The sequence below is a fragment of the Mustelus asterias genome, chromosome 25 (genome assembly GCF_964213995.1).
Source record: "Mustelus asterias chromosome 25, sMusAst1.hap1.1, whole genome shotgun sequence".
NCBI lineage: Eukaryota > Metazoa > Chordata > Chondrichthyes > Carcharhiniformes > Triakidae > Mustelus > Mustelus asterias.
Genome location: NC_135825.1, coordinates 11947026 through 11961126, shown reverse-complemented (window position 1 = coordinate 11961126; position 14101 = coordinate 11947026). Strand labels below are relative to the sequence as shown.

The following is a 14101-nucleotide window of genomic DNA, read 5'->3' as shown; positions in this document are numbered from 1 at the left end:
CTATTCAAATTCTTGCTGTTGTTTCTAAGTGCGTGTAGCTTTACTCACTGTCATCACAGAGTTTTTTTTTCAAACAGATACAACTTGTTTTAGTCTGAGATTCTCATTCAACCATTTTAAATGTCTGTCCAATTTGAGCATTTATCTGTTAAAACTGAAACTGCAGTTTCACTGTATCTGTATGTTCATGAGGATTGATACACGGCACGTTATACTCTAAATGTTACAAACAAATAAAATGCAATGATAATATGAGCAACTATAACTTTGTCAATATAATGAGAACAAACAAAGCACTACAACAATAACTTGTATTTAGAAAGTGCATTTACCTGCCCAGAACTGAACACAATGGATGACTAACCAATGCTTCATAAAGGTGAAGCATAACTTCTTTGCTTTTGTAACTCTGTCCCTCTATCAATAAACCCAAGGATCTGAAATGTGTTTTTCTTTAACAATCTTCTCAACTTGTCCTTCCACCTTCACTCATATACGCAGTGGAGCTGTCAAACGGTGTCGGTGAATACTGTAAAACCCTTCACTAAACAACTGGAAAAAATGGCTTGCATTTATCAGTGCCTTCGCCTCAGAACATCCCCAAGCACCTTACTGCCTGTAATGTACTTTGGAAGATTTGCTGCAGGAAGCACAGTAGCCAATTTGTGCACTGCAAGATCCCACAAAGTGCAAAGTAAAATTGGTGAATTTTCTCCTTCCGTCTGCCACAGGAATAGTAACGGGTGGGGGGCAGACCATGGGAGGATCCGTTGACCTCAGGGTGGGATTTTCCAGATTTCATGGCGAGTGCGGCTGGAAAATCACGCCCATAATCACCAGATAATCTGTTTCTTGGCAATGTTGATGGAGAGATAAATTTTGGACAGAACACCAAACTGGCCGAGATAACGTCTACATCAATAAAGGTTACAGTGAAGAATGCTGAGAGTCAAAGCTGTTTAGCCAACAGCTTGATCACTATGTGAAACTAGACAATCGAGAATAAAGCTCCCAGTGTGAAACATGCAGCTCTGATAAAGTACATTCATCCACAAGAACAAAGAACAATACAGCACAGGAACAGGCCCTTCGGCCCTCCAAGCCCATGCTGCTCCCTGGTCCAAACTAGACCATTCTTTTGTATCCCTCCATTCCCACTCCGTTCATATGGGCGACACGGTAGCACAGTGGTTAGCACTGCTGCTTCACAGCTCCAGGGACCTGGGTTCGATTCCCGGCTTGGGTCACTGTCTGTGTGGAGTTTGCACATTCTCCTCGTGTCTGCGTGGGTTTCCTTCGGGTACTCCGGTTTCCTCCCACAGTCCAAAGATGTGCGGGTTAGGTTGATTGGCCATGCTAAAATTGCCCCTTCGTGTCCTGAGATGCGTAGGTTAGAGGGATTAGTGGGTAAGATATGTAGGGATATGGGGGTAGGGCCTGGATGGGATTGTGGTCGGTGTAGACTCGATGGGCCGAATGGCCTCTTTCTGTACTGTAGGGTTTCTATGATTTCTATGATATGGCTATCTAGATAAGTCTTAAACGTTCCCAGTGTGTCCGCCTCCACCACCTTGCCTGGCAGCGCATTCCAGGCCCCCACCACCCTCTGTGTAAAATATGTCATTCTGATATCTGTGTTAAACCTCCCCCCCTTCACCTTGAACCTATGACCCCTCGTGAACGTCACCACCGACCTGGGGAAAAGCTTCCCACCGTTCACCCTATCTATGCCTTTCATAATTTTATACACCTCTATTAAGTCTCCCCTCATCCTCCGTCTTTCCAGAGAGAACAACCCCAGTTTACCCAATCTCTCCTCATAACCAAGCCCCTCCATACCAGGCAACATCCTGGTAAACCTCCTCTGTACTCTCTCCAAAGCCTCCACGTCTTTCTGGTAGTGTGGCGACCAGAACTGGACGCAGTATTCCAAATGCGGCCGAACCAACGTTCTATACATCTGCAACATCAGACCCCAACTTTTATACTCTATGCCCCGTCCTATAAAGGCAAGCATGCCATATACCTTCTTCACCACCTTCTCCACCTGTGACGTCACCTTCAAGGATCTGTGGACTTGCACACCCAGGTCCCTCTGCGTATCTACACCCTTTATGGTTCTACCATTTATCGTATAGCTCCTCCCTACATTATTTCTACCAAAATGCATCACTTCGCATTTATCAGGATTGAACTCCATCTGCCATTTCTTTGCCCTAATTTCCAGCCTATCTATATCCTTCTGTAGCCTCTGACAATGCTCCTCACTATCTGCAAGTCCTGCCAATTTTGTGTTGTCCGCAAACTTACTGATCACCCCAGTTACACCTTCTTCCAGATCGTTTATATAAATCACAAACAGCAGAGGTCCCAATACAGAGCCCTGCGGAACACCACTAGTCACATGCCTCCAGCTGGAAAACGACCCTTCCACTACCACCCTCTGTCTTCTGTGACCAAGCCAGTTCTCCACCCATCTTGCCACCTCCCCCTTTATCCCATGAGATCCAACCTTTTTCACCAGCCTACCATGAGGGACTTTGTCAAACGCTTTACTAAAGTCCATATAGACGACATCCACGGCCCTTCCCTCGTCAACCATTCTAGTCACTTCTTCAAAAAACTCCACCAGGTTAGTGAGGCATGACCTCCCTCTCACAAAACCATGCTGACTATCGTTAATGAGTTGATTCCTTTCTAAATGCGCATACATCCTATCTCTAAGAATCTCCTCCAACAACTTCCCCACCACGGACGTCAAGCTCACCAACCTCTAATTACCAGGGTTATCCTTCCTACCCTTCTTAAATAACGGGACCACATTAGCTATCCTCCAATCCTCTGGGACCTCACCTGTGTCCAGTGACGAGACAAAGATTTGCGTCAGAGGCCCAGCGATTTCATCTCTCGTCTCCCTGAGCAGCCTTGGATAGATTCCATCAGGCCCTGGGGATTTGTCAGTCTTTATATTCTCTAACAAACATAACACTTCCTCCCTTGTAATGGAGATTTTTCTCCAACGGTTCAACACTCCCCTCCGAGACACTCCCAGTCAACACATCCCTCTCCTTTGTGAATACCGACGCAAAGTATTCATTTAGGATCTCCCCTACCTCTTTGGGCTCCAAGCATAATTCCCCACTTTTGTCCCTGAGAGGTCCAATTTTTTCCCTGACAACCCTTCTGTTCCTAACGTATGAATAAAATGCCTTGGGATTCTCCTTAATCCTGTCTGCCAAGGACATTTCGTGACCCCTTTTTGCCCTTCTAATTCCCCGTTTGAGTTCTTTCCTACTTTCTTTGTACTCCTCCAGAGCTCCCTCTGTTTTTAGGTGCCTGGACCTGACATACGCCTCTCCTTTCTTTTTGACCAGTCCCTCAATTTCCCTGGCTATCCACGGTTCTCGAATCCTACCCTTCCTATCCTTTTTTACAGGCAGATGCCTGTCCTGTAGCCCTAACAACTGTTCCTTAAAAGACTCCCACATGCCAGATGTGGATTTACCCTCAAACAGCCTCTCCCAATCAAGAGCTGCCAATTTATGCCTAATCCCACTTAAGTTAGCCTTCCCCCAATTCAACACCTTACCCTTGGGACACCACTCATCCTTTTCCATCACTATCCTAAAGCTAACAGAATTGTGGTCACTATTTGCTACATGTTCCCCTACCGAAACTTTGAAGACCTGACCGGGCTCATTCCCCAGTACTAGGTCCAGTATAGCCCCCTCTCTAGTCGGGCTATCTACATATTGTTCCAAAGACCCCTCCTGTACGATTTTACAAACTCGTCCCCATTCAGAGTCCCAGCTCGCAGCGATTTCCAGTCTATACCAGGGAAATTGAAGTCTCCCACTACAACAACCCTATTTTTCCTGCACCTATCCAGTATCTCCTGACATATCCGTTCTTCCACTTCCCTTGGGCTGTTGGGGGGCCTGTAGTATACCCCCAACATAGTGACTGCGCCCTTCCTGTTTCTAAGCACCACCCAGAGTGCCTCGTTACACGACCCCTCTGAATTGTCCTCCCTCTGCACCGCTGTAATATGCTCTCCAACTAATACTGCTACTCCCCCACCTCTTTTGGCCCCTCCTCTGTCTCGCCTAAAACACTTGTACCCCGGAATATTCAGCTGCCAGTCCTGTCCCGCTTTCAACCAAGTCTCTGTCACCGCAACCACATCCAAATTCCTCGTGAGCATTAAGGCCCTAAGTTCGTCTGTCTTACCTGCTACGCTCCTTGCATTGAAGTATAAGCACTCCAGACCTCCAGGCCCAGTGAGGTCATCCTCCCCCAGAGTGCTCTTCTTCTTTGCCAGCCTTGTCCCAGCCCCAAGCTCGTCCCCAGCCTCTACACTTGTAGACCTAATATTTTGATCCCCACCCCCCTGCCATACTAGTTTAAACCCCCCCGAACTGCACTAGCAAAACTCCCAGCCATGATATTCATGCCCTTCCAACTTAGTTGTGACCCGTCCTTCTTGTACAGGTGCCATCCTCTCCTGAAAACTTCCCATTGATCTAGGAAAATGAAGCCCTCCCTCCTGGACCAGTCCTTTAGCCAAGCATTCAATTGTACTAACTCCCTATTCTTAGCCTCACTGGCACGAGGCATTGGGAGCAGCCCAGAGATGGCCACCCTGGAGGCCCTACATTTTAGCCTATTTCCCAACTCCCTGAATTGCTCTCATAGGATCCCCCTGCTCTTCCTATCTACGTCATTTGCACCAATGTGTACAATGACATCTGTTTCTTTATCTTCCCCTTTTAAGATGCCTCCTATCCGCTCGGAGACATCCATTACCCCAGCACCAGGTAGGCAGACTACCATCCTGGAGTCCCGTTCGCACCCACAGAATCGCCTGTCCGTGCCTCTAACCGACGCATCCCCCACCACTATTGCTCTCCTCACCCCTCTCTTTCCTTTCCGGGCCACAGAGCCTGACTCTGTGCCAGTGACCTGGTCACTGTGGCTTACCCCTGGAGAGTCATCCTCCTCCACACTATCCAAAACAATATACTTGTTTTGGAGGGGGACAACCACAGGTGACCCCTCCACTAATTGCTCACTCCCCTCCCCTCTCACACCTGTCGCCGAGCCCTTCCTATTATGAGAGACAGCCACTGGAGTACTCTCTGGTACGTTACCCTTCTGACCTTTACTCCTCCTAACTGTGACCCATGTGTCTTCCTCCCGATGCCCCGGTGTAACTAGTTCCCTATAACTCATGTCAATTATTCTCTCATTCTCTCTGACTAGACCAAGGTCAGCAATCTGCAGCTCCAGTTCCGTGATGCGGTCCCTCAGGAGCTGCAGTTCCACGCACCTGGCGCAAATGTGAACCGCCGGGAGGCTAGGTGTTTCCAGGAACTCCCACATCCCACACCGGAAGCACCGAACTGGCCTATCATTCATAGTTACCCTTATCCTGGAAAGGTCTGGATAAAAATAACTTACCCTGCCTCGCCCTTACCGCCCAAGCCCTGTGGGCCAAAGCCCTGACAGCTTTCACTCTGCTTCCCACTCACTCTACTGCCCGCTCCAGACGCTGACCGCCGTATAGAGTGACTTTTATACTAAAAAACACAATCTCCCAGAATCCCCTGCAGCCTACTCCCACTTCCTCAGAGTTTAAACCCTTGAAAAAAGCCTGCGAAAAAAACGGATTAAATAAATAAATAAATCACAGCACTTTACTCACCCTCAGTACTCCTGCTGAGAATCTCTCCCTCTGTCCTGCACCACTTTGAACAAGTATTCAGAGTGAAACTTTATTTCCTCTGAAGGCAGAGTGTCTTTCTCTGAAGACAGGAACTTTCACAGTAAAATACTGGTTGAGATATTTTGTAAAGAGAATTAATTTATCCGACCTGTGAGCAGGAAGGGTGACTTTTATTCAGGAATGGTAAATGCTGTTTTTTTATAATTACTCTGGAGCTCTGCGATTAACACAACTGGAAAACCCCAAACTCACTGAGAGAGACACTGGGGGGCTGATTTCACCAGAATTTGGCCGATTCTTGGTTCCAGTGAGAAATGTCTGGATCTTATCAAAAAAGAAACAGGTGGGCGTGTTTCATGCTGTCCTGTCGGTGGGGCAGGGAGGGGTGGGGGGGCGGCACTCAACCCGTCAGCAACGCCCAGTTGCACTGAGCTCGGGGTGCCATGTTTAAACGGCACTATGACCAGATGAAAAAACCTCCGCCTCCCCCCCATGAGGTTCTCACTGGGGTCCATCCCAGTACTGCCCCCTGGCACAGCTTGGCACAGTAACAGTTTTAACAACACCAGGTTAAAGTCCAACAGGTTTATTTGGTAGCAAATACCATTAGCTTTCGGAGCACTGCTCCTTCGTCAGATGGAGTGGAAATTTGCTCTCAAACAGGGCACAGAGACACAAAATCAAGTTACAGAACACTGATTAGAATGCAAATCTCTACAGCCAACCAGTTCTTAAAGATACAGACAATGTGAGTGGAGGAGGGAGCGTTAAGCACAGGTTCCATTAGTGAAATAACTCACATCAGGAAAAAAATATTTGTTTCACTGAGGAGTTGATGGGATGTTAATAACAATGGAGGAGGGCATGTTCTAACTCCCCTCACAATTAATTATAAAGCTTCGCTTGGGCCAATATTATCCATAGGCTCTGACTTTCAAACACCTTGTTTCCACAATTTTACATTCTTTCAACAATAATTACTTTCATTCTTCTGCTAAATATAACTGACAAAACTTCAGGTTCTGAGGAGCCAGATTTTGTGAAGAGGCTGTTTGTGGTTTCACGACCCGACTTCCTGCTATTTTCTTCCTCATTTAAATTTCTGATACAATTTATATTTAACACTTATTTTACTGTGAGACACAGGAGCTTGGTGACTGACGACAAACACTGATCTGATCCCCAACAGAACAATGTGGATTTTGATTCTCCTCATTTGCTCTCTGCCCGGTGAGTAACGATGTGGAGATGCTGGCGTTGGACTGGGGTAAACACAGTAAGAAGTTTAACAACACCAGGTTAAAGTCCAACAGGTTTATTTGGTAGCAAATGCCACTCGCATTCGGAGCGCTGCCCCTTCCTGATGAAGGGGCAGCGCTCCGAAAACTGGTGGCATTTGCTACCAAATAAACCTGTTGGACTTTAACCTGGCGTTGTTAAACTTCTTAAGGTGAGTAATAGCCAGAGCTGGATAGTCAGATAATCAGTCTTAGTTTAACTCTAGTCTATAGCTTATACGGCACAGACGTTTAAATATTATAAAGGCACAGAAAGAGGTTTTGTGTTACAGTGGGAAGAGTCTCTGGGACAGATTCTTCAACCTCGCTTGCAGCCGGGATTCTTCTGTCCTGCTGCAGTGAATGGAGATTTGTCTGAGCGCCAAATTCTCCATCCTCTCTGACAGCGGTGGCAGGACGTGAACAGCTGGAAAATTCCGGAATCTGTAACCAAGCCAGAAGTTATATTGTCATTTTTCAGGCTCAATAGGCATTCTATGTCATCGCAGAGACAAGACTCCGCATGATAACCTGGTAAGGATAATAAATATCAACATGAATAATTGGACATTTCCAAAGCTGGATGATACAGAATTTGCTGAGAATTTACAGCAGGCAAATGCCACTCAGCCCACCTACACGATGCTGGTCTTATGCTCCATTTGAGCCTCCTCCCAGCCCTCTCCATCTCACACTAACAGAAGTTCAAGATCTTACGGGCCAGATTTCATCATCTGGATTACTGAGCTTTCATGACATAACTTCCTGTTGTCTTCTTCCCCTTTTAAATTCCTTCTACAACTTATATTCAAAACTTATTTCAGCGTGAGACACAGGAGCTGGGTGACTGACGACAAGCACTGATCTGATCTCCAACGCAACGATGTGGATTTTGATTCTCCTCATTTGCTCTCTGCCTGGTGAGTAACAGCCAGAGCTGGATAGTCAGATAATCAGTGTTAGTTTAACTCTAGTCCACAGGTTATACGGCAGAGAAGGGGGGGAGGTTTAACACAGATATCAGAAGGACATATTTTACACAGAGGGTGGTGGGGGCCTGGAATGCGCTGCCAGGCAAGGTGGTGGAGGCGGACACACTGGGAACGTTCAAGACTTATCTAGATAGCCATATGAACGGAGTGGGAATGGAGGGATACAAAAGAATGGTCTAGTTTGGACCAGGGAGCGGCACGGGCTTGGAGGGCCGAAGGGCCTGTTCCTGTGCTGTATTGTTCTTTGTTCTTTGTTCTAGATGTTTAAATATTTGGAGATGTGTAAAGGCACAAATGGCGGTTTTGTGTTGCAGTGGGTAGAGTCTCTGTATCTGAGCCTGATGCTCCAGGTTCGAGTCCTGCTTCTGCTATTGATGGGAATGGAATGTGGGTTCTAACAAGGCCAAGCAGGTGGCAAATTGCACCAACAAGCTGAAGGCAGACAGTAAGAGATACTCAGACAGCAATGTCTTGATGTGGAGTGATGTCCCTCATGCTATAGTCTCTGACTTCAGGCTTGTGACCAGGTTCAGGAAGGACAAGCTATTGGAAACAGACACACACATTTGCTTTGTCTGCCTCATGTATCTCCAGATTTGGGAAGTCTCCCAAGTCTAATGGCACAAAATACTGAGCAAATATAAATGAATAATATTTATGATGTATTGTATCTCCTCGTGAATGCATTAGCACAACATGCATACATTCACCAAATAAAGTAAACTGCATGATTAATTGTGGATGGGAAATTAAGGATAATTTAATTTTTTTAAATCTAGGCAAGCCACATTTTAAAAATGGAAGCTGCCTTTAATTGGTAATTGTTTGAAATTGTGGTGGGAGGTTTCACATTCTCACTTGTCCCGAAATTATAAAATCCCACCCGAGGTGAATGGAGCTTCTCACTGTCTGCCCGTCGCCCACTCCGATTCCCGTGGCGGGCGGGACGGTAAAATTCCGACTATCTGTTGTGCAATACACACTGAAAACTGCAGTGATAATAATCCTGCAAACAGAACATGGCTCTCGTTTGCAACTGTTTCTGTTGTTTCACGTACAGTTGATGATAATGATTTCATGAGATTCTGTCAGAGACAATGTTCCTCTATAGTAGACAATTGGTTCATATTCATGTTCCCACTCTTTTTCTTTCAATTCATTAACTTTATTGAACTGGATTTCACTTTTCCCTCCTGCCCATTTTAACATTACCTCATACTACACTGCAATGGAGTTTTTGATCAACACTATCAACTCTCCACCATTTACAGTAGATCCATTTCCTCACTAGCATTGATAAACTTTCAGTCACATCTTCTCGAGTTTCCCAAAGGAAATGACTCAAAGTTCCTCTTTTTATTTTAAACTTTGCACACCCCCCAGAATGTTCTCTGGAACTCAACCATGACTATCATTGGGAACTAATCACAGCGTTTGATGGAGTTACGCACAAACAGCTCCCAAATGACACACCAAGTGTCAGTTGATGTCTCACTGGACAGGTCACGACTTGCTTCAGCCTTCTCTGACCTTTATCGGTGTTTCAACACAACTTGTCCAAAATTCCCAGTATGCTTGATTGTAGCTCTTAACAATTCTCATTGTTGTTGCTGTTGGCCAACCGGCTACAATCCCTCCTCTTGATCCTGGAATGTGAAGCAAATTGGATCACAAACTATGACCAATTTCCTTCCCACAGGTTAGTCTTAAACAATTAACATATTATCATTATTGTATCCTTGCAATTAACTAAATTCTTGCCCACGTAACATCAATTCCATGTTCAACTGTTGGGTTTTCTCTCTATTCCATTTGACAAACTGAATCATAAATAATATTAAATAAATTAAAGTACACAATGTTATTAACATTGCAACATGAGACAACAGACAAATCCATGGATGAATCTGCAGATTTATACGCCAGTCCTATAAATTGTTCCACCAGTTAGTTCTTTTGATCGGTCCCTTTTAATCTCTTTTGTCCTTTGAACCACTTTACTAAAAGTTGGACGGATATTAGCAAACTGTTTCTTAATTTCTGTCAGATTCTCTGGTAAAAGTTCAATCGTAGTGTCATATTTTTCAAAATAGTTGCCCAACATCCTTTTAAGATCATCTGGAACATTAAAAGAAACATCCTCTCTCTTATATATATCAATGAATTCCATACAGCCTATTCCAGCTGGTATTTGAGGTTTAAAGCAAAAAGCAGTATTGGTCATATTACATATTAATGTACTAGATTGACATTCCTTCAGTGAGGAGGTAACACAATATTCTCCCCCAGCCTTATGAGTTACCCTTGTCATATTTGTGTCAAGACTTTTAATTTCTACTCTACAATTTAAATTCACATCTGTTATAAAACCACGTAAAGCCTCTTCACTAGAATATATCATGAAGTTTTATTTATTAGTCACAAGTAGTAAGCCTCAATTCTCCTTTACTTCTGCACCTATCAGGGTTATTTTGCAGACATGCTCAATAATTATTTACATAATGCTTTATGTCTTTAGTCACATTAGGCCACCAGCATCCCTTTAATTCAATCAGCAGTTGTTTCTGCTCCCTGATGACCCTGAACATCATGATATTGGTAAATGATTTGATTATGATCTTGAGTTGGTACCACATACAATCCATTCTTAAGAATAAACCCATCCTGTAGTTGAAACTTATCTTTTCATTTGTCATAAGAAGCAGGGCGTGCCCCATCCTGCAGCTATTCTGAATCATCATCACGATACTGAACCTGTTTAAGATCTTCCAGGCAGAATTCTCTGGCCATGCTTGTCTAAAAGCCAGTAATTCCCGCCTGTCTGTCAATGGGGTTTCACATTGTCCACAACCTGCCCGCTAAAATTCCAGTGGTGGGTGAGATGGGAGAATTCTGGCCTCCATACTCACCTGACAAACAGTAACAGCATCTATCAATCGTGGGCGGCACGGTGGCTCAGTGGTTCGCACTGCTGCCGAACAGTGCCAGGGACCCGAGTTCGATTCCCAGCTTGTGTCACTGTCTGTGTGGAGCTTGCATGTTCTCCCCATGTCAGCGTGGGCTTCCTCCGAGTGCTCCGGTTTCCTCCCACAGTCTGAAAGACGTGCGGGTTAGGTGCATTGACCCAAACAGGCGCCGGAGCTTGGCAACTGGGGGAATTTCACAGTACCTTCATTGCTGTGTTAATGCAAGCCTTGCTTGTGACTAATAAATAAATAAACTTTTTACTTTAACTATCTGTTCACCCACTGGAGGCTGCCATGATTCTCCCTTTTCGAGCACCTTGTTTTGCCAATTCATCTGCTCAAGAATTCCCAATGGGAGAGGTTCTGTGATGTGCCCTAATGGTCCCTTGGGCAATATGAAAAATATATTTCAGCAAAGGTGCTGATGGTTGAGGTTTCCCATCTGCTGAAACCAAACCTCTCACTTCCCACAATGGCAGGAAGTCAGTTCCTCAATTGCAGACATACATGCTGTCAGAATGTATATATATCAGCTTGGCGTGGAAACTTATCAGGGTGACTAACCACAGAAACCACAGCAGTCAACTCAGTTGCTTGAGCACTCATCCCACTTGATAGTTTTACAGCCTACTCAACAAGAGCTATTCCTTGGTCAACCTCGACATAGATCCCACATCCTGTCATTCCTCCACAATAGAGGATCCAGAAACAAGAATATTTAAAGGCCATTTTGTGTCTGTCCTCTGCACAGGTATGTCAGATATATACCAGATCAAGCAGGCTTCACGGATCCTCCCCCCTTTTGTTTTGGCAGAAATGGTTCCTTGGGATCAGTTGTTGTCACTATTTGACACTCATGAGGCTCACCGCTGTAATTTAGATTGTCAGCTAAGAAACTGGGCAATTTAGGCCATTTGGTTGTAATATCTTGACCCTGAAGCATTAAAGTCCAATGTGCTATGCAGATTGGACTGATCGTAACAACTGAATGGGAGTATGGGGCAAAGGAACTGAGAGACTATGTTGAATTATATAGGAAAGATGTGGAAGTGTCGCTGTATTATAGGAAAGATGTGGAAGTGTTGGAAAGTGTGCAGAGGAGATTTACTAGGTATGTTTCCTGGTATGGTGGGAAAATCGTATGAGGAAAGGCTGAGGGGCTTGAGGTTGTTTTCGTTAGAGAGAAGAAGGTTAAGAGGTGACTTAATAGAGGCATACAAGATGATCAGAGGATTAGATAGAGTGGATAGTGAGAGCTTTTTTCCTCAGATGGTGTTAGCTAGCACGAGGGGACATAGCTTTAAATTGAGGGGTGAGAGATACAGGACAGATGTTAGAGGTAGGTTCTTTACTCAGAGAGTAGTAAGGGCGTGGAATGCCCTGCCTGCAGCAGTGGACTCGTCAACATTAAGAGCATTTAAATGGTTATTGGATAAACATATGGATGATATTGGAATAGTGTAGATTAGAGGGGCTTTAGATTGGTTCCACTGGTTGGCGCAACATCGAGGGCCGAAGGGCCTGTACTGCGCTGTAATGTTCTATGTTCTATGTTGACTACAGCTCTTCACACCCCACATCCTGTAAGGACTCCATCCCATTCTCTCAGTTCCTTCACCTCTGCCACATCTGTTCAGATGATGCCACTTCCCAAAATAGCGCTGCCAATTTGTCTTCCTTCTTCCTCAATCGTGTTTTTCCATCCACTGTGGTTGACAGGGCTCTCAACCATGTCCAGCCCATCCCCCGGGCCACTGCTCTCACCCCCTCCCCTCCCTCCCAGAACCAGGATAGGGTCCCCCTCGTCCTCACTTTTCACCCCACCAGGCTCCGCATTCAAAGGACCATCCTCCGCCATTTCCAGCATGGTGCCACTACCCAACACATCTTCCCCTCACACCACCCCCGCCCCCCCTCAGCATTCCGCAGGGACCACTCACTCCGGCGACTCCCTGGTCCACTCCTCCATCCCACCCAACACCGCTGCCCACGGCAACATGCCATGCAATCATAGAAGGTGCAACACCTGCCCCTTTACCTCCTCCCCGCTCACTGTCCCAGGTCCTAAACACCCCTTTCCGGTGAAGCAGCGCTTCACATGCACCTCCTCCAATCTGCTCCGTTGCATTCGCTGGCCAAATTGGTGAATTGTTTGTGGAAGCTACAGGTCGGAAAGCTCCCTGTTGTAGCAGACTCGTGATTACTTTTGTAATCTCACCTCCAGCTTGTTTAAGGGAAGCCGCACTGCCTTTGAGGTTTTGGCTCAGAGCCCTCCACGATTATTTCTCCTCTCATTCGACCACAGTCACGCTTACACATCGCAAATGCAGCTGCATGTTCAGCAATTATCTCTTGTTTTGTTCCATCATCAGACATATCGGCAGGTTTAAACCAAAATTCCCCAACTCTACAAACCCTGTCTGCATAAGTCCCTGTGGATATCTGTATTGGCTTTTCATTCACATCAGCCATCGACCAGATACAACAATGCGACAGGTCAAAAGACAGATTACATCTGCTAATAGAATTGGAACCCAAAATGTGCTCTGCCATTCGGGGAAGACGTACTAAAATAGCCGGGTGATAATAAACTGCATCCCCAAATTAAATTCAATCGATTCCATTTCAAATCTTTCTTGGAAATGTCCTGTAAACCCACTCAAAGTAATTGTCCCTTGCTTCCACCAGGAAAAACCAATATCTCTGGATGTGTTTAAGGGAGTGCAGGAACTCCCTGTTTCTCAAAGGCATTTGATAGGGTGGCCTCCCACCCCAGCTTCCACCAGGGGTCTCCCTGCACCATCCCACTTGGCATCACACACCCACACAGGAGAGGCTGGGCGCAGTCATGGTCTCCGATTCGAATCCCATAGTTGTTGATAAAGGGAAGCAATCTCCTCCACTTCTCTGACTGGACCCTCCAGTGGCAGAGTGTTGACCCTGACTATCGCGCCCCCCACTCCCCGCCCCTCCCCCACCATTGTTCTGGTGTGGCCTCCAGCCTGGGTTGGCCTTGCCGCAGCAACAGTGGTTATCACCAGCTCTGCTCGCTTAATGCCAACATGAAAATCACAGTAACTTCATTGTAGTGTTAACGTAAGCCTACTTGTGAGTAATAAATAAACTTTTATCTACTTTAAG

The 14101-nt window shown here is 45.6% G+C and overlaps 1 protein-coding gene across 1 annotated transcript in view; it reads left to right on the top strand.

Moving 5' to 3' along the window:
- Positions 1-7834: 7834 nt before the first annotated feature.
- The window catches only part of LOC144511705 (Fc receptor-like protein 5), a 67106-nt gene continuing 60839 nt past the window's right edge, over positions 7835-14101 (top strand). The window contains exon 1 of the mRNA XM_078241931.1: positions 7835-7922. Within this exon, the coding sequence (XP_078098057.1) occupies positions 7886-7922 (37 nt within the window). The 5' untranslated portion in view covers positions 7835-7885. The remainder of the gene's footprint in view (positions 7923-14101) is intronic.